The sequence below is a fragment of the Canis lupus genome, chromosome 19 (assembly GCF_048164855.1).
Source record: "Canis lupus baileyi chromosome 19, mCanLup2.hap1, whole genome shotgun sequence".
In the NCBI taxonomy this organism is placed as follows: domain Eukaryota; kingdom Metazoa; phylum Chordata; class Mammalia; order Carnivora; family Canidae; genus Canis; species Canis lupus.
In genome coordinates, this window is record NC_132856.1 from 52485142 (window position 1) to 52509870 (window position 24729).

The 24729-nt window shown below is 50.8% G+C and overlaps 1 protein-coding gene across 1 annotated transcript; it reads right to left on the reverse strand.

Moving 5' to 3' along the window:
* Positions 1-7270: 7270 nt before the first annotated feature.
* MRPL4 (mitochondrial ribosomal protein L4) lies at positions 7271-14521 on the reverse strand. Its single transcript, XM_072787273.1, has 9 exons — positions 14175-14521; positions 14023-14089; positions 13786-13936; positions 11571-11622; positions 10514-10631; positions 9411-9517; positions 9181-9290; positions 9012-9088; positions 7271-8092 (listed from the first exon to the last, which is right to left on the reverse strand). The coding sequence occupies exons 1-9, from the start codon at positions 14229-14231 to the stop codon at positions 7947-7949; spliced, it is 885 nt and encodes a 294-aa protein (XP_072643374.1). The 5' UTR covers positions 14232-14521; the 3' UTR covers positions 7271-7946.
* Between the last annotated feature and the right edge of the window lie 10208 nt (positions 14522-24729).

Below are 24729 nucleotides of genomic sequence, written 5' to 3' on the forward strand. Positions count from 1 at the left end.
TGTGGGGCGCGCGCCGCGTCGCCATGGAGACCTCCGCGGGGCCAGGGAGGTCGCGCAGCAGAAGGGGAAGGGAGGGGGCCCCGGGACGTTCGGGCCCTTCCTCCGGAGGATGGGCTGCGAGTCACTGGACAGCCAGGAACGCGTCCCTCCCCCCGCCCCGATCGTTCCTAAGGAATTTCCACGGGGATCTTTCTCCGCGGGGTGTGGCGGGTGCTGAATTCCCGCCCGGGACTACTTGGGCAGCGCTGCGCCTCGACGGGCCTGGGAAAATCCTGTGCGGGGTGGGGTCGGGGAGTATTTTCCGGGGGATTTTTCTCGGCCTCTCCTCGGTGGGTCCCTGGACCCCGGGCCGAAGTGCGCGGGCCTCGAGCTCCTCCGCGCGGCCCAAGTCTTCCTTGCAGCCAGAAAAGGGGCCAATCTCTCTCCTCTCTCCCTACCTGCTGTGCAGTGTTTTACTGAGCGCCTGCTGTATACCAGGAATCCTTCCAGGTGTGCTAGCGACACAACAAGGATCAGAAAAGACAAAAATTGGGGCGCCTGGGTGGCTCAGTGGTTGAGCCTCTGCTTTTGGCTCAGGTCGTGATCCCGGGGGTCCCGGTATCGAGTCCCGCATCAGGCTCCCAGGGGGGAGCCTGCTTCTCCCTCTGCCTGTGTCTCTGTCTCTCTCTGTGTGTCTCTCATGAATAAGTAAATAAAATCTTAAAAAAAAAAAGAAGAGACAAAAATTTCGCCATTGTGCAGAGATGGTTTTATAAGGTGGGGGCGTGGGGACAGACAAGAAGCAAAAATAAAATATATGGGGTGTTAGCTTGTGATTAGTGCTGAGGAGAAATAAAACGAGAGGGAATAGGCAATGTGAGGGTTGATGAAGTTTTAAGTAGAGTACTCTGAGAAAGACTGAGGAGGTGACAGTTAAGCAAAGACCACAGGAGGTGAGAAGGGTGCTGTGACAGTATCCAGGAGGGAGTATACCAGACAGTACTGAATGTGCAAAGGCCCTGAGGTACAGAGAGCCAGGAGGCCAGTGTGGCTGGAGTGAAGTAAGGAAGGGACGAGGAAAGGAGGGCAGGGAGGAGGTGGTGCAGGGGACCTTTGTCAGCCTGCAGGGAACTTTGGCTTTTCCTCCCAGTGAAGTGGGAGTCATGGAGAGTTCTGAGTAGAGGAGGGACAGCCCTGACTCCAATGTTTACAGGCACCTCCCTGTGACTGCAGGATCTATGTTCTGGGAGCAGGGAAGACAGTGTGGAAGCTGGGAGGCGGGAGAGGAGATGGTCCTTCTGAGTAACGATGGGGCCTCCCCTGGGCAGTGGCCCTGGAGAAGTGGTCAGATTTGGCTTCCGTTTCGGTGGCAGGGTCAACTGCACTTGCTGGGACATAAGGACAGAATACTCAAGGAGGGCTTGTTGGTCTTGATATGAGCCCCTGGAGGGATGGAGAGACATTTCCTGAGACGAAGATGGGGTGGTAATGGGGGACAGGTTGCCAAGAGGAGCATCCATCTCCTGGTCTTACCCTCCCTTTGTGTTTCCTTGAGGAAAAGGAAAACAGATCCTTCTCAAGCCTTCACTGAAGTTGCCAGGAAGGGCAGGGCTTCCTCCAGGGTGCCAGGCAGTCTCGGGCAGGCCAATCAATGGTCACTGCAGGCCAGAGGCTGTGGACACAGAGCAGAAGTATCCACACCTCACTCTGTGGCATTGGGCCTGCCCTCTCTTCAGTCTGCGCTCTGGCGTGGCCACATGGCCCATCCTGACTGCTTCTTTTGTCTCTGAGCATTCTGAACATGCTGTTCCCCTGGCCCAGAATTTCTTTCCTACCATTTTTACAAAAGGCTCTTAGAGCATCTCATCCACAAACTTCTAACAGGATTAGGAGCAGACTGGGATTTGAATCCAGGCTCTGAAACTCACCGGCTATTTTCGTGTAAATTCTCCTCCAAAAGTAACCCCCGAAACAAAACTTGGTATTCAGGCAGTTTATCTGGGAGGCGATCTCAAGAAACACCTGGGATGGAAGGAGTCAGGAAAGGTGTGCATGAGTGGAGTTACCTTTGGGGTCACTGAGGTTCAGTCTAATGCCAGGCACAGGATTGGCATAGGTAGACTCTGCTCCAGGAATCTTAGCTCCCTCTAGTTCATTACTTCATTTATTTATACTTACTTATTTGAAATTTTTTTAAAGATTTTATTTATTTATTCATGAGAGACATAGAGAAAGAGGCAGAGATACAGGCAGAGGGAGAAGCAGGCTCCCTGTAGGAAGCCTGATGTGGGACTCAATCCCGGAACCCCGGGATCACACTCGGAGCAAAGGCAGACGCTCAACTCCTGAGCCACCCAGGAGTCCCTTTTTTAGTTATTTTTTTTATTTTTTTAAGTAGGCTCCACACCTAGTGTGGAGACCAACACGGGGCTTGAACTCAAAACGGTGAGATCAAGACTGGAGCTGAGATCAAGAGTCGAATGCTAGAACGCCTGGGTGGCTCAGTGGTTGAACATCTCCCTTTGACTCAGGTCATGATCCTGGAGTCCGGGGATCAAGTGCCCCATCGAGCTCCCTGGATGGAGCCTGCTGCTCCCTCTGCCTGTATCTCTGCCTCTCTCTTTCTGTGTCTCTCATGAATAAATAAATAAAATCTTAAAAAGAATCAAATGCTTAACCAACTGAGCCACACAGGTGTTCCAAACTTACCTTTTTTTTTTTTAATGGCCAAATGGCATTCCATTGTGTGTATATATATCCATTCCACTAATGGACAGTTAGGTTGTTTCTCTGTCTTGAGTATTGTAAATAATGCTGCGGTACCATGGAGGTGTAGACGCCTTTTCAAGATACTGACTTTGTTTCCTTCAGATAAATATCCAGAGGTTGGGCCACATTTATATATATATAAATGTTTAATTGAGACAAATTCACGTAATGTAAAATTTACATTTTTGCCTTTTTACATTTTTCTAGTATGTTCACAATCTTGCACCCATCACCGCTATTCGATTCTGGAATATTTCCATCACCCTCCCCAGAAACCTGGTACCCCCCTCCAATCCCCTTGGGCCCTGGCAACCACTGATAAACTGTCTTCATGGCTTTGCATATTCTGGACATTTCCTGTAAATGGAATCCCACACTCTGGCCTTTTGTGTCTGGCTTCTTTCCCTTAGCATAATGTTCAAAATGTTTAGCATAAAGGTTCATCCATGTTGTAGCAACTCTCAGTACTTTTTCCTTTTTATGGCCAAATAATATTCCACTGCAATGGTATATCACATTTTGTTGATCCATTCATCAACTGACAGTCATGTGAGTCATTTGCCACCTTTTGGCTATCGTGAATAATGCCGCCATGAACACTGGCATACAAATATCTGCTCCAGTCCCTGTTTTCAATTATTTTTGGCATGCCTCATTTTTTTTAATAGAAGGATACTAATCCATTGCATGTAGATATGACATTTTGTCGATCCGTCCATCAGTTGATGGACATCTGGGTTGTTTCTCTCTTTTTGGCTGTCGTGAATCATCTTGCTCTGTGCATTCACGTCCAAGCTTTGGCATGAACATTTTTTTCAGTTCTTTTGGGAATACACTCAGAAGTGCAATTGCTGGGTCATATGGTAATTCCAGGTGGAACTTTCAAAGGAAAAGTGGACTGTTTTGGAGGAACAGCAGCTGTACCTTTTGACATTCTCACCAGCAATGCGCCAACATTCAAGACTTCCGATATCTCCACATCCTCGTCAATACCAATTTTCTGTTTTATTATTATTCCTGTTATTGCCATCCTAGTGGGTGGTGTGCCATTGTGGTTCCCCAGTCCTTCTGATCTGTCTAGCAGATGAGCCCAGGATGGTCCTGCAGCATTGGCAGCTGGTGGGGGCTGTGTGTGAGACAGCAGGTGTCAAGGATGCTGAGAGCCGCGGCCATGAGCCAGACACTTCTCGCAGGTGGCGTCTTAATGGCCTCAGCTGTAGAATGGGATGGTGACACACACCTCCAAGGCTGGGTGTGAGATTCCACTAACATAGTGGGTGTGCGGGGCTTGGCAAGCGCAGAGCGAGGGCAGGCAGGAATCGTCGTTCTCACTATTTGTCCTGTTTCTCAGGACCCAGCTCTGAGAATACCCCCCTCAAATTTCCCAGGCAGAAATACATGCTTCCTACAGATCTGGTTCATCCTGACATCACAGTTCATCCTAGCAACCCTGCGGGGGAGGGGTGGGTAAAGCAATCCAGGTTGTTTACGTGCCAGGCGAAACACGAGTCTGCTTCTCCTTCCATCCCCTTATTCTGTGGTGGAATCTCGCCCCACCCCTTGCTGAGAATTGCGCGCAGGACTCGGCCGAAGTCAGTATCACACTCAGATCTCTGACCTTGACTTGATGTTGAATGAAAGCCCTGGGTCAGACCCTGCCTGGCTGGAGGCCTCAGTGAGGAAGAAGGGCCTGGTCCCTCTGCTTGACCTTTCTATCTGCGTCGCCCATCTCACTAGCCTTTGGGTCCCTCCTGCCCACGTGCAGGAAGGAGAGGATGGGGGACAGGGCAGTTTTTCCTGGGCTGGTGGCTTTGCCCTCTTGGATGGCCTGGCAGTGTGTTCAAGTGGCACCCCTGGTGGATTTGGGGGGTATATGGGGGACTCTGAGGCTTTCTTTCCTAGAGACCCCTTTGCCAGAGTGGGGGCATCATTGGTCTGGGTTGGGACTCTTGTCTCAGCTCCACCCAGGGGGCCTCCATGCTGACCACCAAGAAGCAGACACCCTGGCTCCACCATCAGAGCCACCTGCCTCTCGCCCCCCACCCCCCACCCCGCCCTGTTCTCTGGGAGTCTGATCCCAGTCCTATTAAGATTTTAATAAAATCTTAAAAAACATAAAAACTAAGGTTTATTATAGAGAATTTCAAACACAGACAATAGCAGAGGATACATGATGAAGCCACATGTGCCAGCTTCCACAGGTCTGATGGCTGATTTTTTTTTTAATTTTTATTTATGATAGTCACACAGAGAGAGAGAGAGAGAGGCAGAGACACAGGCAGAGGGAGAAGCAGGCTCCATGCACCGGGAGCCCGACGTGGGATTCGATCTGGGTCTCCAGGATCGCGCCCTGGGCCAAAGGCAGGCGCCAAACCGTTGCACCACCCAGGGATCCCTATGCTTTTTTTTTTTTTTTAATGATTTTTTTAAAGATTTTATCTATTTATTTGAGAGAGAGAGAGAGAGAGAGAGAGAGAGAGAGAGAAAGGGAGTATGAGTGAGCAGTAGAGTCAGAGGGAGAAGCAGACTCCCTGATCAGCAGGGAGCCTGATGTGGGACTCGATTCCAGGACCCTAGGATCAGGACCTGAGTCAAAGGCAGACACTTAACCAGCCAAGCGCCCCAGGCACCCCTCTCACAGCTGATTCTTTTTCCAGATCTCACCTTACACCGCGTCATGGGATCAACTGTTGCTCTTCCCAGCAAGAGAAAAAAAAAAGTGCTAACCCTAGTAGTTGTAAATGAGTAAGATGAAGTTATCCGGGCAAGGGCTAACCCAATATGACCCGTGTCCTTATAAAAAGGGGAAATCTGGACACAGGCACATACCCAGGAACATGGCCATTCGAAGGTGAGGGAAGACCTTGGGTGATTACGAGCCAAGTAATGCCAAGGATTGCCAGCAAACCACCAGAAGCCAGGGGAGAGGGATGGGACGTCTCCGTCAGAGCCTCAGAAGGAACCAACTCGCCGACACCTTGATCTCGGATTTCTAGCTTCTTGAACCGTGAGACAATGCATTTCTGTTCTTTTAGCGCCCCAGCCAGTGGTACTCGGTTAAGGCAGCCCTAGGAAACTAATACACACACTGCCTCCTGATTATTTGGAAGCACATTCTAGTTATCAGATCTTTAAAAAAAATTTTTATTTATTCAAGACAAAGAGAGAGGCAGAGACACAGGCAGAGGGAGAAGCAGGCTCCATGCAGGGAGCCCAATGTGGGACTTGATTCCGGGACTCCGGGATCACGCCCTGAGCTGAAGACAGATGCTCAACTGCTGAGCCACCCAGGCGTCCCAGATCTTTTCTTAAGACTTATTTTTATCTTTTTCTTTTTAAGATTTTTTTTTTGTGTGTGAGAGAGATGGAGAGAGCCGTGTGCATGAGCGGGGGGAGGGGCGGAGGGAGAGAGAGAAGCAGGCTCCCCGCTGAGCAGGGGTGCTTGATCCCAGGACCCGGGGATCATGACTGGAGCCAAAGGCAGATGCTTAACCCATTGAGCCACCCAGATGCCCTAAAGATTTGAGAGACAGAGAGAGCCCGAATGGGGGGGAAGAGCAGGAGGGGGACTCTCCAGCAGCCTCCCGGCTGGGCGCAGAGCTGTGGGGGGAGGGGGCTCAACCCCATGACCTTGAGATCACGACCTGAGCCAAAACTGAGTCAGATGCTCAACCAACTGAGCCCTCCAGGTGCCCTCAGATCATTTTTTTCCTAATGCTTTTTTGCGTCCTTAGTCTGGCTGAGGGTTTCCAGGACGGTGGAGCAGGTTCTGACACATTTCTTTGGAAAGTCTGGCGGCGAGGGCGGTGTTGGGCTTGGTTTCCCGTCCGCCGTGAAGTGGACCACTAAGCAGCGGTACTCGGAGCCAAACCTAGACTGGTGTGGGCGCCGTCAGAACAGCTGGGTCTCACTCGTGTCCGTGGGGCCGGTGAGAGGCACAAGCGAGACTGGGACATTTGGCTTCAGCCCCAGCCCCATTTCCTACCTACCCTCTGCTCCCCTTCTTACTACTGGCTCCAAATGGCTTTTTTACTTAGTTGAATCTGGTGCTTTAAGGATATCTTTGAGGATTTTCAAAGAATGTGTTGCAAGCTCTGAAGGCACTCCCTGGAGACGCATTCCAGAGATGTTTCTGTCAAGGAAGGGGCAGCCTAGCCATGGGTGGTCACTGTGGCTGCCTGGCCTGGCTGGGCCTACACATGCAGATGTCAGGTCTGGATGACTTTAAAGAAACTGACTGCATTATAATCTGAGTTATGACTATTACCGAAAAAAATGAACATGGTGAGCAAACATCAGCAGACTTAAGAATGAGGATACCCGGGCAGCCTGGGTGGCTCAGTGGTTTAGCGCCGCCTTCAGCCCAGAGCCTGATCCTGGAGACCGGGGATCGAGTCCCACATCAGGCTCCCTGCATGGAGCCTGCTTCTCCCTTTGCCTGTGCCTGTGCCTCTCCCTCTCTGTGTCTCTCATGAATAAATAAATAAAAAATCTTAAAAAAAAATGAGGATATCCAGGTAGGTGCTTTTACAAATGTGTTTATTTCCTCGTGTATTGACGTAGCTTCACACTCTGCTTAGGGGAAAATCATGGTGAAAGCCCAGGCTTACACTTCCTATTTGTAGAATCAAACCCACTGCTTGGCCTGAAGGACCATAATCAAGGGCACCCGAGACACCATCAGGGAGGTGAATTCTCGGTGACAGGGCTTGGGAATGGGTTCCTAGGGACAGCAGTGCCCACACTCCTCTGCACACTACTGGAGTTGGACTCATCCTGGGAAAGCTGATGGTGGGGTCATTGCTATAAACAGCCCTGAGGTTGTCCCTTGAGAGAGGTACCCAGAAGCACCTAGCACTGAGGAGAGCTGGACTTGCCAAGTAGAAGTATTTACAAAATGGGAATGAGCTGTTCTGTTTCTCTTCCTTGATTAAAAAATAAAATCTATCTTCAAAATTTAAGAGAAAATTGGGGCCAGAGTTCAGTCCAGCTTTCTTGCTGCGTTGCCCCTTCCTGGTAGTGATGCCTGCCTGGCTACTGTGTGTTGTGGAATTCGCTTCCTGTTGGGATGAGTGGGTTGCGTGGGCACATGGTTCCCAAGCCTGCCAGGGGCTCAGGCTGGCTCACAGCAGGCACCTGGCATGGAGTGGTCCAGGAAGAGGGTGCCTGATGGGCCCCAGAGTGCACAGGATCCGGGTTCAGGGGAAGTCGCGGTAGGGTAGGCGGAAGGGGTAGAGGGGTGTGTAGCGCGAGTCATGCCAGAGCAGCTTCTCCTCCAGGAAGGCCAAGGTCTGCAGGGTCAGAACCAGGGTCTGGTGTTTGAGCATGCTGTACACGTTCAGGCCTGGGGGTGGGGGTAGAGAAGCAGTCCAGGCTGGGCTGCCTACCACATCTGGAGCCCCCTTTCCTCCTGGAGGGAGCAAACCCCTCCCCACATTCCCCTCCTATAGAGACACATGGCCTGGCATGGGGTCCCAGATCTTGCAGGCTAGGTTCAAACCTGGGCTCAGCTGCTCACTGACGGCAAGACCCTGGGCAAGCGACTACCCTCCAGTCAGCCGCAGATGGAGAGCCTCCTGTGAGCCTGGCTCTGCCCTGCGCTGCGGCTGTGATTCCCACCTCACACTCCAGTGGGACAGACACACCGGAAGGAGAGGATGGGGCAAGTTGTGCAGGATCTTGTGGGCCTCAGGAGTATTTGGGCTTTGAAAAGAGGGAAGTGGGAACCCCCCAGGCTGTGGGCAGAGGGGAGCGCTGGGGCTCCGGGGCTCACAGGCGCCCTCTGGTGGCCGTGGTGGGGACAACAGGCTGCAGAAGAGAACAGGAACCCCGGGACAGGGCCGCCAAGGAGAGGGGGGCGCTGGGGGGTACAACAGGTGGAATTCCGAGTACTTATAGGACAAGGTGCTCCTGAGAACCCCAGGTGCAGCTGTCGGAGAAGCAGCCAGTCACGCAGTCAGGAGAGAGAGCCTTAGGGATGAATCAATGTGGTGATGGCTGAGACCTGGCCCAGCCAGACAGGACCCCACAGCTCCGCCTGTCTGAGCGAGGAGCCAGATGAGGATAGTTGGCAGCCCGCGCAATCACTCCGTGCCCAGCACCGAGACCAGAGGTCGCACAAAGCCTTTAAGGATGGCATTTCCCGATGCCCTGTTCGGCCAAGCTGAGGGCTGGGTTGATGAGGGCACAGAGTGGCAGGTGTACAACTGGAACTGGCCCGTGGGCTGTTGGGGACCTGGGGAGAAGCGGGGCCCTCTGCTCACCGACAGCTGGGATTAGGTTGAAGGTCTTGAGCCCAGTGGTGGCTGCCACGATGTTCTGAGGCATGTTCTCGTATGCTCTGAAACCGAGGCCAGGAGGGGAATGCTGCAGCTGCAGAGGCCAGGGCCTGGCACCCAGCACCCCCACCCCTGCTCTGTCCCGCACCCTCACAGGTCCACAAGGAGCACAGAGTCACCCCAGTGGCGGTAGCGGGCCAGTTCTGTCAGGTACTGGGGGTCCGAGGTCGGCAGCTCCAGGGAGTCTACAATGTGCAGGTCATCCTATTGGGAAGAAAGGGCAGTCTGAGCCCGTGAAGGCCTCCCGGGAGCCGCCTGAATTCTCCAGCCCCCACAGCCCAGGCCCCAGGACCCCAGCAGCTCCTGGTGGGATCAGGGCTGTACCTGGGCCAGCTTGACCGTCAGCGCCACCTTGAGGCCCTGCACCCGCACTTTCATGGGCAGCATATAGTAGTAGCTGGTGGGGCCGCGGGGGCCGTGGGCAATGCCTCCTGCAGAGACAGAGGTGTGAACAGGTAAAGACCCCAGCTGGGCATAGAGGTCAGAAATTTGTCACAGTGGCTGGTGTAGAGAGGCACCAAACAGAATCAGCAAAGAGGTAGGGCCTCAGGTCCAGCATCACCTGCAATAGATGACTTTGCCTCACTGAGCCTGTTTTCTCAGCTGTCAAACCCTGAGTGAGGACCATCTACCTATTGTGTCCATCCTCTGCTGGGCCCTGGGGGTGCAACACAGAACAAGATGAATGCCCTCATGTCATTCGTATTCAGACACAGGAACCAGGGAATGAGGGCTGTCTTCTTGGGGGCAGCACAGCCAAAGGAGGTCAGGGAGGGCTTCCTGGAAGAGGCACAGGCCAAACACATCCTAAGGATGGAAAGAGTCAGCCAGGCAAATGGGAGAGGTGTCTGGTCAGAGAGGATGTAGAGGAACAGGTGGGGGGTGCGGCCTGTAGGCTCCACTGCCTGGAAGGCCAAGGTAAGGAGCTCAGACTTCCCAAAAAGGTGGGGAGCTGGGCGGTTTAGGAAAAGCAGGAAGTCTGGTCCAGGAGAGTTGAGACAGGAGTCAGGGTCAAAAGGGGCTGTGGCCACACAGAGAGAGCGCCTGGGGGGTTCAGTCAGTTAAGCATCTGCCTTCGGCTCAGGCCGTGATCCCAGGGTCCTGGGATTGAGCCCCGCATTGGGCTCCCAGCTCAGCAGGTGGCCTGCTTCTTCCTCTTCCTCTGCCATTCCCCCTGCTTGTTGTCTCTCTTCTCTCAACTAAAGAAAATATTTTTTAAAAAGGGGTGGGGATGGGGGAGTGCAGGCTAGAGCCAGGGCTGGTGGGGGCTGGGAAAGTAGACAACTTTCTGACTCGCACATGGCCAGTGAGGTCTCTGGGCTTGAGTCCTGCTGCCCCTGCCCAAGTAGAAGGAATGGGACTGACGAGGCATCACAACAGACGTAGGTGTGTATGTGCGATTAAACACCCAGACGCCCCCCACTCACCTCCTCGCCAGATGGGGGAACGGATGCTGCCATGCCTAGAGCGCCCACTGCCTTTCTGTGGCCAAGGCTTCCGGCCTCCACCCTGCACCTCCGCCCTGGTCTTGGTCTTGGCGTAGCTCTGCAGGTGCAAAGGCAGGAGACGGTCAGGTTCCCGAGGCAGACATGGTCACGGCCGAAAGGCCCCAGGCCTGGGAACCCTTGCCACTGGGGAGCCTGACAAGAGGCACAGAGATTAGGGCTCCATCGGGACAAGCACACAGCACTTGGGGAGGGAGAGAAGGCTGAAGAAATCGAGAGTTCCCTCGTTCACTCACAGCCTCAGAAAGGCAGGGGCGCTGCTGCCTGGCACACAGTAGGCACTCAGTATTTTTTGAGTGATTTTCATACGGTGGCGACTGAAAGGAAGGTGTGGCATGGGGAAACGTGTGTAGAGAGTGAAGAAAATCAGGGACAGGTGGGGACGTGACGAGGGACTTCCAATGTCAGGCTGAAGACTTCGTTCCTAGCACCATGGTGAGCCAGGGAGGGTGTGAGCAGGGGGAGGACTCCCTGGACGTGAGGTAAGCAGATGGAAAGCAAAAGAGACATGACCGATACTGGCTTCTTCAATGCACTTGGCAAAAAATCCAAACTACTCACCACTGTTCCTGCTGATCTGTGTGGCCATACCTGGCTCCCTGTCGTCCCTGCTGCAGGACCTTTGCATGTGCTATTCCCATTACCTCTACCCTCACGCCACTATCCCCTTTACCTAAGTCAGCACCTCCTACACACCTGAGGATAACTATCCCCTTTCCTGGCACAACTTCCCTCATCATATTTTTACAGGCATGACTACTTGATTCATGTTCAGCTAACTAGACTCTGAACTTCAAGAAGGGCAGGGATCTTGCCGGTCTTGTCCACAGCACAATGCCTAATGAACACCTGGCAAATCACCCATCAGTGAATAGTTCAGAAGAGAGAAGATAAGGCCTGAGGCTAGCAGTCCAGGGAAGACAAACTGAGGAGCCCTCCCTGCCTCCTTCCACCAACGTCACCCAATTCGGGCACTCACAATTCTCTTAAAGTTCCTCTGCCAGATGGCAACCTGGTGCAAGATATCCAACCTATGGAGAAAGAAGAGGACGTGAAAGGCCTACCTCCAGTTAAAGCCCTTCCCACCGCACCACATGAAAACAGGGGCTCCCCCATTCTTGTTCCAGGGCCCTATGTGATCTGCCCCTGCCCCTCGCTGCCCCATCTCATACCACCTCCAGTCCCATTCCATTTCCATTCTGTGAAATGCCTTTGTGCTCACTGTTCCCTCTGCCCGAAATGCTCTTCCCCTGGCTGGTTCCTTCTCAGCCCAAACAACAACTCCGAGAGGAGCCTCCTTGCTAAGACGATAGCCACTTCATCCTCCTTCTCACAGTATCTTACTCTCTTTCTATTCTTACAACTTACTTATTGCCACCTCCTTTATGGACTGGTTTGCTTCTCTAGCCCTGCAGTATCCCATTCAGTAGACATTGGCCACACATGTGGCTACTGAACAACTGAAATGTGGCCAGTGTTACATGTTGAAATGACAATATTTTAGATATATCAGTTTAAATAAAATAGATTGTTTCTTCCTATTTTTCTTTAAATGTGGCTACTAGCAAAATTTAAATTATACACGTGATTCACATTATGTGGCTATGTTGGACATGACTCCAGGGTAGCTTGCCAGGGGTTGGCAAACTGCTATGGCTAGTAGGCCAAATCTGGCCTGCTGCCTGTATCTGTAAATATGTTTTACTGGAACACAGCCATGCTTCTGCTTACAAACTGTCTATAGCTGCTATTGCACTACATCAGCAGAGATGAGGAGTTGCCATGGCTACATTATACCCTGCAAAGCCGCAAATATTTACTATCCGGCCCTTTACAGAAAAAGCTTGCAGACCCTCGCTCTTAACTATAAGCAACATCAGCAACCTTGGTGCTCACTCACTGCTGTAGTCCCAACACCTAGAATGGAATTTGGCACATAGCAGATGCTTTTTAAGTATTTACCAAATACACAAAATATGTTGTTTTTAATTTATTTTGTCATCCTGCACTAGATTGGGACTCTGTATATGTTGTCTTTAATTTTTTTTGAAAGATTTTATTTATTTATTCATGAGAGACACAGAGAGAGGCAGAGACACAGGCAGAGGGAGAAGCAGGCTCCATGCAGGGAGCCCGACATGGGACTCGATCCCGGGACTCCAGGATCACACCCTGAGCTGAAGGCAGCGCTAAACCACTGAGCCACCCAGGGATCCTGTCTTTAATTTCTTTTGTCACTCCACTAGATTGAGACTCTGTAAAAGCAGGGGACTAATGAGAGGGCTACTGAGTAGTGATAGTAATGAACTAACAGCACTTATTAAGTGCCAGATACAATGCACTTGAGGGGCATCATATGCCTTGGCAAGCGAGCAATAAGCCAGCCCAAGGAGTTGGCCCACATAAGGTTGAGATCCTGGCTCTAAAGCTTAGAAGCTGTGTGACTTTGAGCAAATTCCTTAACCTGTCTGTGCTCAGTTTCTTTTCTTTTCTCTTCTTTTTTTTTTTAAATTTATTTATTTATTCACGAGAGACATACAGAGAGAGGCAGAGACACAGGCACAGGGAGAAGCAGGCTCCATGCAGGGAGCCCAATGCAGGACTACATCCGAGGACCCTGGGACCACCACCTGAGCCAAAGGTAGATGCTCAACCGCTGAACCACCCAGGTGCCCTGTGCGGAGTTTCTTTATCTACAAAGCAAAGCAAAACAAACAAACAAACAAACAAACAACCCCCCGCAACCCTGGATCCTATCCTAGGGTTGCCATAAGGATCTACTTAACCAAAATGTAAATAGGCTATGCTAGGCACTCAGTAAGGGCTTAACCATTGTAAGTGCTTATTTTCGCAAAACCCGGTAACAGCAATCATAATCAACATATCTACAGAATCAATCACGTGCCACAATTAACTCATGTCACCATCACAGCAACCTCTTGAGGTTTGACACAATGGGGGACACTGGAACACAAGAAGAGGGAAGGCAGGATTTGAACTCAGTCACTCAGGCTCCAGAGTTCTGCGTCCTTAACTCTTGGGGGACCTCAACCTCACACAACTCTGCAGGAGGGAAAACCATCATCCCCGTTTGGCAGGTGGAGAAAGTGAGGCTCAAGCCCAGGTCATCCTGATCCCTGAAGCCCCGCTTCTCGTCCCTCCGGCACTCGGTTCACCGTTTCACTCCCACTCACCTGGGCGCTGTGGAGAAAACTTCGGGGTGCAGCTCGGCCAGACCCACGCGCTCCTGCTCGTAGCCCCGAAGGGACTCCACCCAGGCCTGCACCGGACGCCGGGGCGCCGGTACCGGGAGCTCGCACCTGCGCAGCACGGGCTCCTGGGGACCTGAAGCGATTGGGAGGTCGTCGGTCAGGGCCGCGCGTCTGGGCTCCCGGTCGCCGTCCCTCCTAGGGCGACCCCGGCAGCCTCACCCGCGCTCCCTACGGCCTCCGGCTTGGCCGCCTGCGGCACCGCCTCTTCCGCCACCGCGTTCAAGCCCTGTAAACGGCGGCCGAGAGTGAGCGTCGACCCCCGGAACCGCCAACCTTTGTCCTCAGACCCCGTCCCCAGCCTCCGGCCTCACCCGGCAGCCCGTGGGCCGGCGCCAGGCCCGCGCCGCGGCCCGGACTAGCCGCAGCATCGTCGCGCAGCTCCCCACGCGGAGAGGTCACGGCTGCCTCGGGCTGCGCGCGTCGCCTAGCGATGACATCACGCCCGCGACACCGCCCACCCCGTTCGGATCCGCGCGGGAAAGCTGAGCGTGCGAGAGCGAAGACGGCGGGGCCTGGCCCAGGGTGCCCCCATCTCCGCCCAAGACTAACAACCTCCAGCCCCCGACCCTCACGCCTGGCCGCAGGGACCCTCAGCAGCACCTGGAAACGCGACCTCGCAGCAAAAAGGCGCGCTCCTAGCGTAGGCCCCGCGTTTCTTGGGCCCCGCCCCCGAAGCGCCTGTGCAGGAATTCAGCCAATAAGGCCTCCCTGCCGAAGGTTACGCTCCTCGTCCAGCCAATGAGCGTTAAGTGTGGAAAAGCGGCCCCGCCTATGGCTGGGGCGGTTCGGGGGCGGGACCTAAGACACTAGGACCCCCCGCGGTTACGCTTTGGGTGGCGGTCACGCCCTCCAGGCCCCGCCCCCGCCCCCGTCTAGCTCCCCTAAACCCTCCGCGGTGGTTTTTCGGTTTCCAATAAAGTGGCTTTGTGTGTGTGTTTACGTGGAGGGCCTCATCTCCCGCGGAAAGCCCTTAGGATCGAGTCTGTGGGACCGTGCGTCTCAGATCCCCCAAAGCAGAGGGCCGTGTTCCCCTGGAACCACAGAGGGGTCTGGGTCTTCTCCACCTCCGAGGCACGGTCCTGTCCGCGCTTAGACCGCTCTCCGAGCACAGAGCAAGCTGGGGAGACCGCAGACCCTGGATCGCCTCCCTCATTGCGCATCCTTACAACTGACGTCCAAATATTCGTTTTTTGTTTTTTTGCCACGTTCCCCGCGTGGCCTCCAGAGGGCGGCATGAACGCATAGCAGCCTTCGCTGCCTCCAGAGCCTGACAACTCTCCCACCCCCACCCCACTCATTGGCCTGGACCAGGAGGAGCTCAGCCACCTAGATCGTGGTCTGGAAGCCAACCTCAGTTTCCTCATCTGGAAAATGGAGAGGTCGTGAGACTTCAATGCGATGAAGTCATGCATAGCACAAAGTGAACACTTAATGTAATGGTATTATTATTATTATTTTTTATTTTTATTTTTATTGAGGGTGAGTTTTAGCTTTAGAACAAGTCAAAGGGGATCCCTGGGTTGCTCAGCAGTTGAGCGCCTGACTTTGGCCCAGGGTGTGGTCCTGGGGTCCCAGGATCGAGTCCCATGTCAGGCTTCCTGCATGGAGCCTGCCCTCTGCCTGTGTCTCTGCCTCTCTCTCTCTCCCTCTCTCTCTGTCTTTCGTGAATAAATAATAAAATAAAATATTTTTAAAAAGAGAACAAGTCAAAAAGGACACCTGGGTGTCTCAGTGGTTGAGTGTCTGCCTTCTGTCCAGGTCATGATCCCGGGGTCCTGGGATCAAGCCCCTCATCCCCACGGGGAGCCTGCTTTTCCCTCTGCCTCTGTCTCTGTCTCTCTTTGTGTGTCTCTTATGAATAAATTAATTAATTAAAATTTTTTTTTTAAAGATTTTATTTATTTATGACAGACAGAGAGGGAGAGAGAGGCAGAGACACAGGCAGAGGAGGAAGCAGGCTCCATGCAGGGAGCCCGACGTGGGACTCGATCCGGGGTCTCCAGGATCCGGCCCCGGGGTGAAGGCCGCGCTAAACCACTGAGCCACCAGGGCTGCCCTAATTAATTAAATTTTTAAAAAAGTCAAGAGCCAAAGCAGGGATGGAGTGAACCTTGAAGGACTTTAATACTGCACTAAAGATGTGGGCACTTTTTTTTGTGTGTGTTCGTATCTGATGTATAACATGTATTTTTTGTGTAGTATTAATAAAAATTTATGATGTATTTCATTGTGTATTCTATCCCTGCTAGAATAATTGTGGATGCCTATTTAAAACTCCACCCACTTTGCAATTTAGAAAGGTCTTTCAATTCTTTATGTTGTAGCATTCTATTTATTCATTTTATGTTTGCATAGGTAATTCACACACCCGGGTAAAGAAAATGTCAACAACTACAAAAGTATAGCTGGAGTTAAATGTCTCCTGTAGTCTCTGACTCTGCCCCTCCCTGGTTCCATTCTCTAAAAGCTACCACCACAACCAGTTATATGTCTCCTCCCAGAACCAGTTTATGATTTTATTTTATTTTTTTTTAAGATTTTATTTATTTATAGACACAGAGAGAGAGGCAGAGACACAGGCAGAAGGAGAAGCAGGCTCCATGCAGGGAGCCCGACGTGGGATTCGATCCCGGGTCTCCAGAATCACACCCCAGGCTGCAGGCGGCGCCAAACCGCTGCGCCACTGGGGCTGCCCCAGTTTATGATTTTTTTTTAATTTTTTTTTCTTTTTAAATTTATTTATTCATGATAGTCACACGGAGAGAGAGAGAGAGGCAGAGAGAGAAGCAGGCTCCAAGCACCGGGAGCCCGATGTGGGATTCGATCCCGGGTCTCCAGGATCGCGCCCTGGGCCAAAGGCAGGCGCCAAACCGCTGCGCCACCCAGGGATCCCCAGTTTATGATTTTATAGGCAGATTTGCAAGTTTGTCCTGTGCCAGGAAGTTTGGGGTTTATGTAACAAATGGTGGAATAGCACTTGCTTAATGATTTATTAGGCACCTACTATGTACTGCATAGGGAATTCCAGCAGATAACATTGAGATACTCAGTGCAGTGCAGAATCAGAATAGGAATTCTGAGGAATCAGAATAGGGGAAAGGAGGTATATAGGGTCTGGGGGAGCCCAGGGGAAGAACTCTTAACCCCTGGGGGCAGGGGCCTCAGAGGGGACTTTCCTGAAGCTGTACCTGAGAGTTCAGGTTTTGAGGGTCCATCAGGAGTTTGTCCAGAGAAGAAAAACTATTCCAGATGGAAAGAATGGGGTTGCAAAGGCCAGAAGTGGGGAGAGAGCGGCAGGAGTCAGGGGTGGCTGGGCCTTCCTGCTAATCTCTGTATCGTTTCTATTTATTTATTTATTTATTTGTTTATTTATTTATTTATTTATTTATAATTTATTTTTGTATCGTTTCAATTTTAGTGTGTGCTGCTGAAGCAAGCACATGGCTGGGCCTTCCTGATGGCATCTCATTCATTTAAGTTGACCCACCTCAGGGCCTTTGCACTTGCACTGTTTTTTCTGCCTGGAACATACTTTTCCCAGAGCTCCACATGGCTCTCTCTCTCACCTCTTTCAGTTCTTTGCTCAAATGGCACCTCTTCCAAGAAGCCTGTCTTGACCACCCTATTTAAAATTGCAATCCCGGGCAGCCTGGGTGGCTCAGTGGTTTAGTGCCGCCTTCAGCCAGGGCATGATCCTGGAGACCTGGGATCGAGTCCCACGTCGGGCTCCCTGCATGGAGCCTGCTTCTCCCTCTGCCTGTGTCTCTGCCTCTTTCTCTCTGTGTCTCTCATGAATAAATAAATAAAATCTTTCAAAAAAATAAAATAAAATAAAATTGCAATCCCCACTCCTGGCCCTTCTGATGCCCTTAGACTTTTTTTTTCCCCATCAGTACTCAGTATTCATCTTCTAATATCCTATGTAATTTTGTGTTTTTTAATGCTTTTTGTTGTCTCCCATATTAGAATATAAACTCGCCCAGGACAAAAATTTTGCTCAGTTTCCTTCCCTGCTGTAGATCTAGCACCCAGGATAGTGGCTATAATACAGTAGAGATTCAATACCTGTTTCTTGAGTGGATTTCTTTGGTCATCATCCTGAAACAGAAAGCTGTCCCTTTGTCTCCTGAGTCGTAAGTCTTTACCCCCCTGATGTCATGGGCACATAAGGTACTAAAAAGGGATTTTTTTTTACCCAATGACGCTGTACTCACACGGACACAAGTTCTCCACCACGCACCCCCCCCTCCATAGTCATTCTCCCTCCACAGAAGGAGCCTGCAAACACCGGAGTCAGATCACATCCCTCCCTTGCTCAGAACACTCCACACCTCTCATTTCACTTTTAACAAAAGCCAAAGCCCTCACTGCAGGCTGCAAAGCCTTGCAGGACCTGGCCTCATGTCCTCCGACCCTCCCCCTTTATCACTCTGTGGTTTAAGCCACACTGGTCTTCTCACCAGAAACTGGTCAATCCCATGCTAGCCTCAGGGCCTTTGCACTGGAGCTTCCCTTCTGCTTGGACCTCTGTCCCTTAAATATCTGCATGACTCACTTTCTCACCTCCTTCAGGTTTTTACTCAAATGTTACCTTCCCCGGGTGGCACTGGGTCTAGAGTCACTCTTCCTTCCTTCATAGGCCTTCCCAGTCATTGTTTCCGGTGCTTTTACCGCATTCTAACAGATGATGTCATTCTTATTTATCTTGACTCTTGACTGTCTCTTTCATTAGAATGTCAGCTCCTGGAGAAGGGGGTCTTTATTTCTTGCTGAGCTTCCTTGCTAAGAAAGGTGCCAGCCTTCAGTTCAGGTCATGGTCCTGGGGTCCTGGGATTGAGCCCCACATCAGGCTCCCTGCTCATATGAAAGGAAGGAAGGAAGGAAGGAAGGAAGGAAGGAAGGAAGGAAGGAAGGAAGGAAAAAAGAAAGGTGCCAGGCACCTAATAGGTTCTTAGTATACAGTAATTGAACCAATGGGATGTAGAGAAAGAGGTTTGCACGGGAGTACTCTACTGGCGTATTGATTGTGAGTGAGCCTTAATGAAAGGGCAGTAAGAACCTTGAGACCTGCATACTGCAAGGCTCAAACTTTGACCATTTTGGCCCAAGGCAGGGTGGAGGTCAAAGGTTGATGTGTCTAGCCCACTCCTGTGGATCAAAGGCTCAATTGCAGGTGACCTTTGTCCCCATGGCATGTGGCAAATGTCAGCTTTGCAGCCCAGAGAAGATCTCTGCTGACCACGTAGGAAGCACACATCAGGAGCTGGAAGACCTCCAACATCTGGTCTTTTCTTGTCCCCCATCACTGTGCAAGGGTTTTCACAAAGGCCACAGGTCAAGGATGGAATATTGGGGGCAGCCCTTGGAGAGGAGGTACAGGGCACAGGTGCAGGCTTGACCAGGGGCCACTGACCTCCTGGGGAGAGCTGCTCCCTCATCGCTACCAAAACATCTGCTGCATGTTTGTTTGCAGCTCTGTTTGTGGGTGACCGCCACACGTGAGGACGAGGAGTCTCCCATCGCAGCACCCCTCAGAGCCCCTGGGGATGGGCCTGATTTGCATAGACATTTCTATTCCCTTTGACTTCCCTTCAGGTCGGCCCAGATGGGAAGTAGAGCAGAAAAAAAGGGCTTGAACCCCTTGGGGCAGGGCACCTGGACTCTCCAGGCCTCAGTTTCCTCTTTTGTAAAATGGGAGTATAATTATCCTGCCCTCACATGGTAATGGTGGGGCCATCCATTCCCTGCTCTGCCTTGCCCCGCGGTGAGGGGCTGACCCTTGCATAGGCCACCTCCTTGCCCACTGGCTTCTGCCCAAATTTAGCCAATGGCAGCCACTGAGGGCTGATTGAGGGCTGGAGGGTAGAAGGGGCCAGGGTATCTCTCCCCATCTGCTTCTGGCGGCCTCTCCCACTGAGCATGGTCTCTATTTGCTAATTTCTAAATAGTCTAACCCCTTCCCCAACTCTAGTTTCTCATCTCTGTAACCAACCCCTGTGCTGAATGCCCTCTGTCGGGGATGTGTCTATCTTCCCTGTAGACCCTGACTGATGTAAAGCAGCTGTGAGGCATTTGTGTTTTGGTTGTTTGATTTTATTTTTTTAGGGCACAATTTAGGTTAGGGCACCCGGGGGGGCTCAGTGGTTGATCATCTGCCTTCAGCTCGGACGTGATCCCGGGGTCCTGGGATCGAATCCTGCATCGGGCTCCTCCCGATGCATGGAGCCTGCTTCTCCCTCTGCCTGTGTCTCTGCCTCTCTCTGTGTCCCTCATGAATAAATAAATAAAATATTTTTTTAAATAAAGGCTACAATTTAGGTAAAATAAAGTCTTCCCTTTTCAGCGTACAGTTCTGCAAGCTCTCACAAACATATATAGTCACGTAACTGCCACCACAATCAAGATACAGAATTGTTTCATCACCAAAACTCTACCGCTCTGTTTTTCCTAGTCAGTCCCTCCCTCTGTCCCCAGCCCCCTCCCCCCAACCACTGGTCTGTTCACCATCCCTGTAGTTTGGCCTGTTTTAGAATGTCATAGAAATGGAGTCACTCATTAAGTCACCTTTTCGGCCTGGCTACTTTCCTTCCTTATAATGCATTGGAGATTTCATCCATGTTGTTACATGTCACTAGTTCCTTACTTTCGGAACTAGGGATTACAAATACTCCATCCTTGAGTGGTCTTCTGTGTAAGGATGGCCTGCAGTTTGTCTACCCATTCTCTAGTTGAGGGAACCTCTGGGAGCTTTATGCCAGTAACCAGCACTTTACATATATGTCAACTGTTATTATTTGTGCTGGAGTGGGCTTGCTGAGAAGTGGGCCTCCGATGTGTCCTGCTCCCCCGACTGCGTGCCTCCCTCATCCAGAGAAAGCTCACCCTTCCTAGGCTGGAAGGGCCAAGACTATATCTGCTGCAGATGTGTCAGGGAACGGCCTCCACCAGGAGCCTTCTTGCCCCGTCCCTGAAGCTGAGAGTGGGCCCCGAGCCTGCGGGCGAGACGAGGCGGCTGCAGCTCCACTGCCTGCCAAGATCAGCATCTGGAAAGCTTCTCTGCAGCTGGGGCCCCTTCCCCCAGTGCTGCGATGATGAAGAGAAACTTGGGACCTGTCTCAGACACTTCTGCTCGTGCAGTTCCTCCTGCCAAAAGCCAAGAGCTGGGGGTTGGGGAGGACAGTGGAGGCCCAGGGAGGATGGAGGGATTAAGGAGAAGAATGTTCCACATTTCACCAGGGATGGATGGGGTCCTGAGTGGTAAGCACTGCCCTCCTGTTCCGACCCACTGGGCAGGGATGGAGGCCACCGCCTCCCGACCAGGATGGGGACTCAGGATGAACAACAAGGCAAAGAGTTCTAGTTCAGATCTCACCACCACCACTATGTGCTGGGTTTCCTCATCTTTAAAATGGGGTGATGAGGATGGGACACCTGGGAGGCTCAGTGGTTGAGCATCTGCCTTTGGTTCAGGGTGTGATCCTGGGTTCCTGGGGTTGAATCCCACATCGGGCTCCTGCTTCTCTCTCTGCCTCTCTCTGTGTGTCTCTCATGAATAAATAAACAAAATATTAAAGAAAATAAAATGAGGTGATGAGGAGAAGGCAAAACTCTGGAGAGAGTAAACGGATAAGTGGTGCCAGTGGGGAGAAACAGGGAGGGAGGGCTGAATTGCTGGAGCACAGAGGATTTTTAGGGCAGTGAAACTACTCTGGGTGATACCATAATGGTGGATCATTCATTATACATTCGTCTAAACCCACAGAATGCACACTGAGAGTGAACTCCAACGTATGCTATGGGCTCTGGGTACCCGGGTGGTCATCCGTTGGAACAAATGCACCCCTCTGCTGGGAATTTGATAGTAGGGAGGTTGTGCCTGTGTGGGAGCAGAAGGTATGTGGGAGATCTCGGTCCTTTCCCCTCAGTTTTGCTGTGAACCTAAAACTGTTCTAAAAACTAAGGTCTAGGGCAGCCCCAGTGGCTCAGCAGTTTAGTGCCGCCTTCAGCCCAGGGTGTGATCCTGGACACCTGGGATGGAGTCCCACATAGGGCTTCCTGCATAGAGCCTGCTTCCCCGCCTGCCTGTGTCTCTGCCTCTCTCTCTCTCTCTCTCTGTGTCTCTCATGAATAAATAAATTTTTAAAAAATCTTAAAAAAAAAAACCCAAAGTCTATTAAAAATAATGGGATGATGATAATAATAATGACCCCCGCCCCAAAGTTGTGAAGAATGGTAGAGCCGCACCCAGCCCCGGCCCTTGTGTTGTGTGAGCGTTAGCCATTATTGTCAGTGGCCCTGTAATTAGTGAAGGCCCTACCTTCTCCTCTTCTGCCTGGGAGCTCCTCAAGCAAAGGGCCATTTTTCCTTCTTCCAATGTTCTCTCACTCAGGGGCCCTCTTTGGCAGGGCTAAGCTTTTCCCTTGACCTCCCACACCATCAGGAAGTCTAGGCCTGCAGTGTTTTCCAATTTTTAGAACCCGTTCCCTCAGCTGACCGCCAAGACCTTGTGTTGACCCAAAAGTAGGCGGTGGGGGGGTTGGGGGTGGGGGGAGACGGAAGTCGTCTGTTGGTGTATTTGTGTGCCCCTGGGGACATCACCTTTGTCTAAGAGCCCTGGTCCCCCTACAGACAGCCCGGATATGTCTGTGCCCTTGCTGTCACCTCCATGCTGCCCCAGTTCTCTGGAGGGATGGTAAACTGCTGAGCCAGCCAGGGCGAGTTGGGGGGGGGTCACTTCCTCCCCAGCCTTCAGGTCCCCACAGAAGGCTGAGATTTCCGCTTGATAGCTCCCTGGTGAGGGGAGGACACAATTTTCTTTTGCTTTGTACTCTGTGGTTTGAACACCTGGTTTGTAGAGGTTGTCCAGACAACACGCTTCACTTGGCAGAGGATTCAGCAAAGGTTTTCTGTAGGTCCAATTGGACCCCAAGATCTGGCCTGGAACTAAGTGGACTCTATAATCTGGCTCCGGAAAAAGAGCAGTCATTATCTGACTTTTCTTATCTCCCCATCGGAGCCCTGCTACCTATGTTAGAATGATCTCATTTCTTCTCTCTTCCGTCAGACAGTCACTTTCGGATGACAGAAACCAGTGAGACATAACCAGAGCTAGCACCGAGTAATACATGAATATATGTGCTGTGTACCTATAGGTAGCATTAATATATTGATTCTTTTCTTTTCTTTTCTTTCCTTTTTAGGTAGGCCCTGTGCCCAATGCAGGGCTTGAACTCATGGCCCTGAGATCAAGAATTGTACCCGCTGAGCTAGGCAGGTGTGCGAATATATTGATTCTTAATGTTCATTTCTTTATGAATAACTTAAATATGTTTATTATTTTTATTTTTTTAGGATTTTATTTATTTATTCATGAGAGACATACACACAGAGAGGCAGAGACACAGGCAGAGAGAGAAGCAGGCTCCCTGCGGGGACCCTGATGCGGGACTTGATTGCAGGACCTCGAGATCACGCCCTGAGCTGAAGGCAGATGCTCAACCACTGAGCCACCCAGGTGTCCCTGTTTATTCTTTTTAATAGTATGTTTATTATTAACATCAATTTATTTAATAGCAACATGTTAAATAATACTTATATGTTTATTAGTCATGTTATTGTTGATATTACTGATGTTTGTTATTATTTTTTTTATTTTTTTAAATTTTTATTTATTATGATAAATAAATCACACAGAGAGAGAGAGAGGCAGAGACACAGGCAGAGGGAGAAGCAGGCTCCATGCACCGGGAGCCCGACGTGGGATTCGATCCCGGGTCTCCAGGATCGCGCCCTGGGCCAAAGGCAGGCGCCAAACCGCTGCGCCACCCAGGGTTCCCTGTTATTATTTTTATTATAAGAACAATTTTATGACTAGAAGTCTGATGATTTGTTACCTATTATTTAATTTTTCATATCTTTGTCAATTTTTAAAATTGGGAATATGAACTCAAAAACAGTCCCCCAGGGTACACCATAAAAATCTGGCCCCCTGTCACCTGTTCCCCTGTCCCCAGTTCCCCTCCCAGAGGGTAACCGCTGTGACTGGTATCTTGTGCCATCTCCCGGAGATGGTCTGTGAGCCCACAGGCAAATGTGTGTGTATTTATACAGCCCTTAAAAATACACTCAGAAATGCAGGCAAGCAATGCAAACTGATCTACATCATGCTTATTTTCACCTTAACACTTTGAAGACAGTTTCACATCAAGACTAACCCATTTTTACTTTTTAATAGGCATAAATGGATCAATTTTAATTTCTTTTTGTATAATTTTGCTTTTCAACACTCTTTATGAAATATAATATACATACAGAAGAGTGCAACAAACCTCTCTCTTCTATTGGTTTCATTGGTAGCAAGACACCTTGTTTTTTTATTTTTTAATTTTAGTTTTCCTGAGGTATTGTTGACAAATAAAACTGTGAGACATTTAAAGTGTACACCATGCTGATTTGATATATGTACACATTGCGAAAGGGCTCACAAGCTAATTAATTAACACGTTCGTCATCTCACATGTTTATGTTTTTTGTGTGTGAAAATATTAAAGTTCTACTCTCCTAGCAAATTTCAATTATATAATACAGTGTCAGCAAGTACAGTTGCCACATTTTACATTAGATCCTCAGACTTTATTCATCTTACAGCTGCAAGTTTGTCCCCTTTTACCAAACTCTCCCTTTTACCTACCCACCCCAGTCTCTGGCAACCCACCCCACCTCCCCCGCCACTTTCCTTACTCTCTGTTTCTCTGAGTTTGACCTTGTTTTGTTTTGCTTAGATTCCACACATAAGTGATACCAAACAGTATTTGTCTTTCTCTGCTTGGCTTATTTCATTTTGTATAATCTCTCCAGGTGCATCCA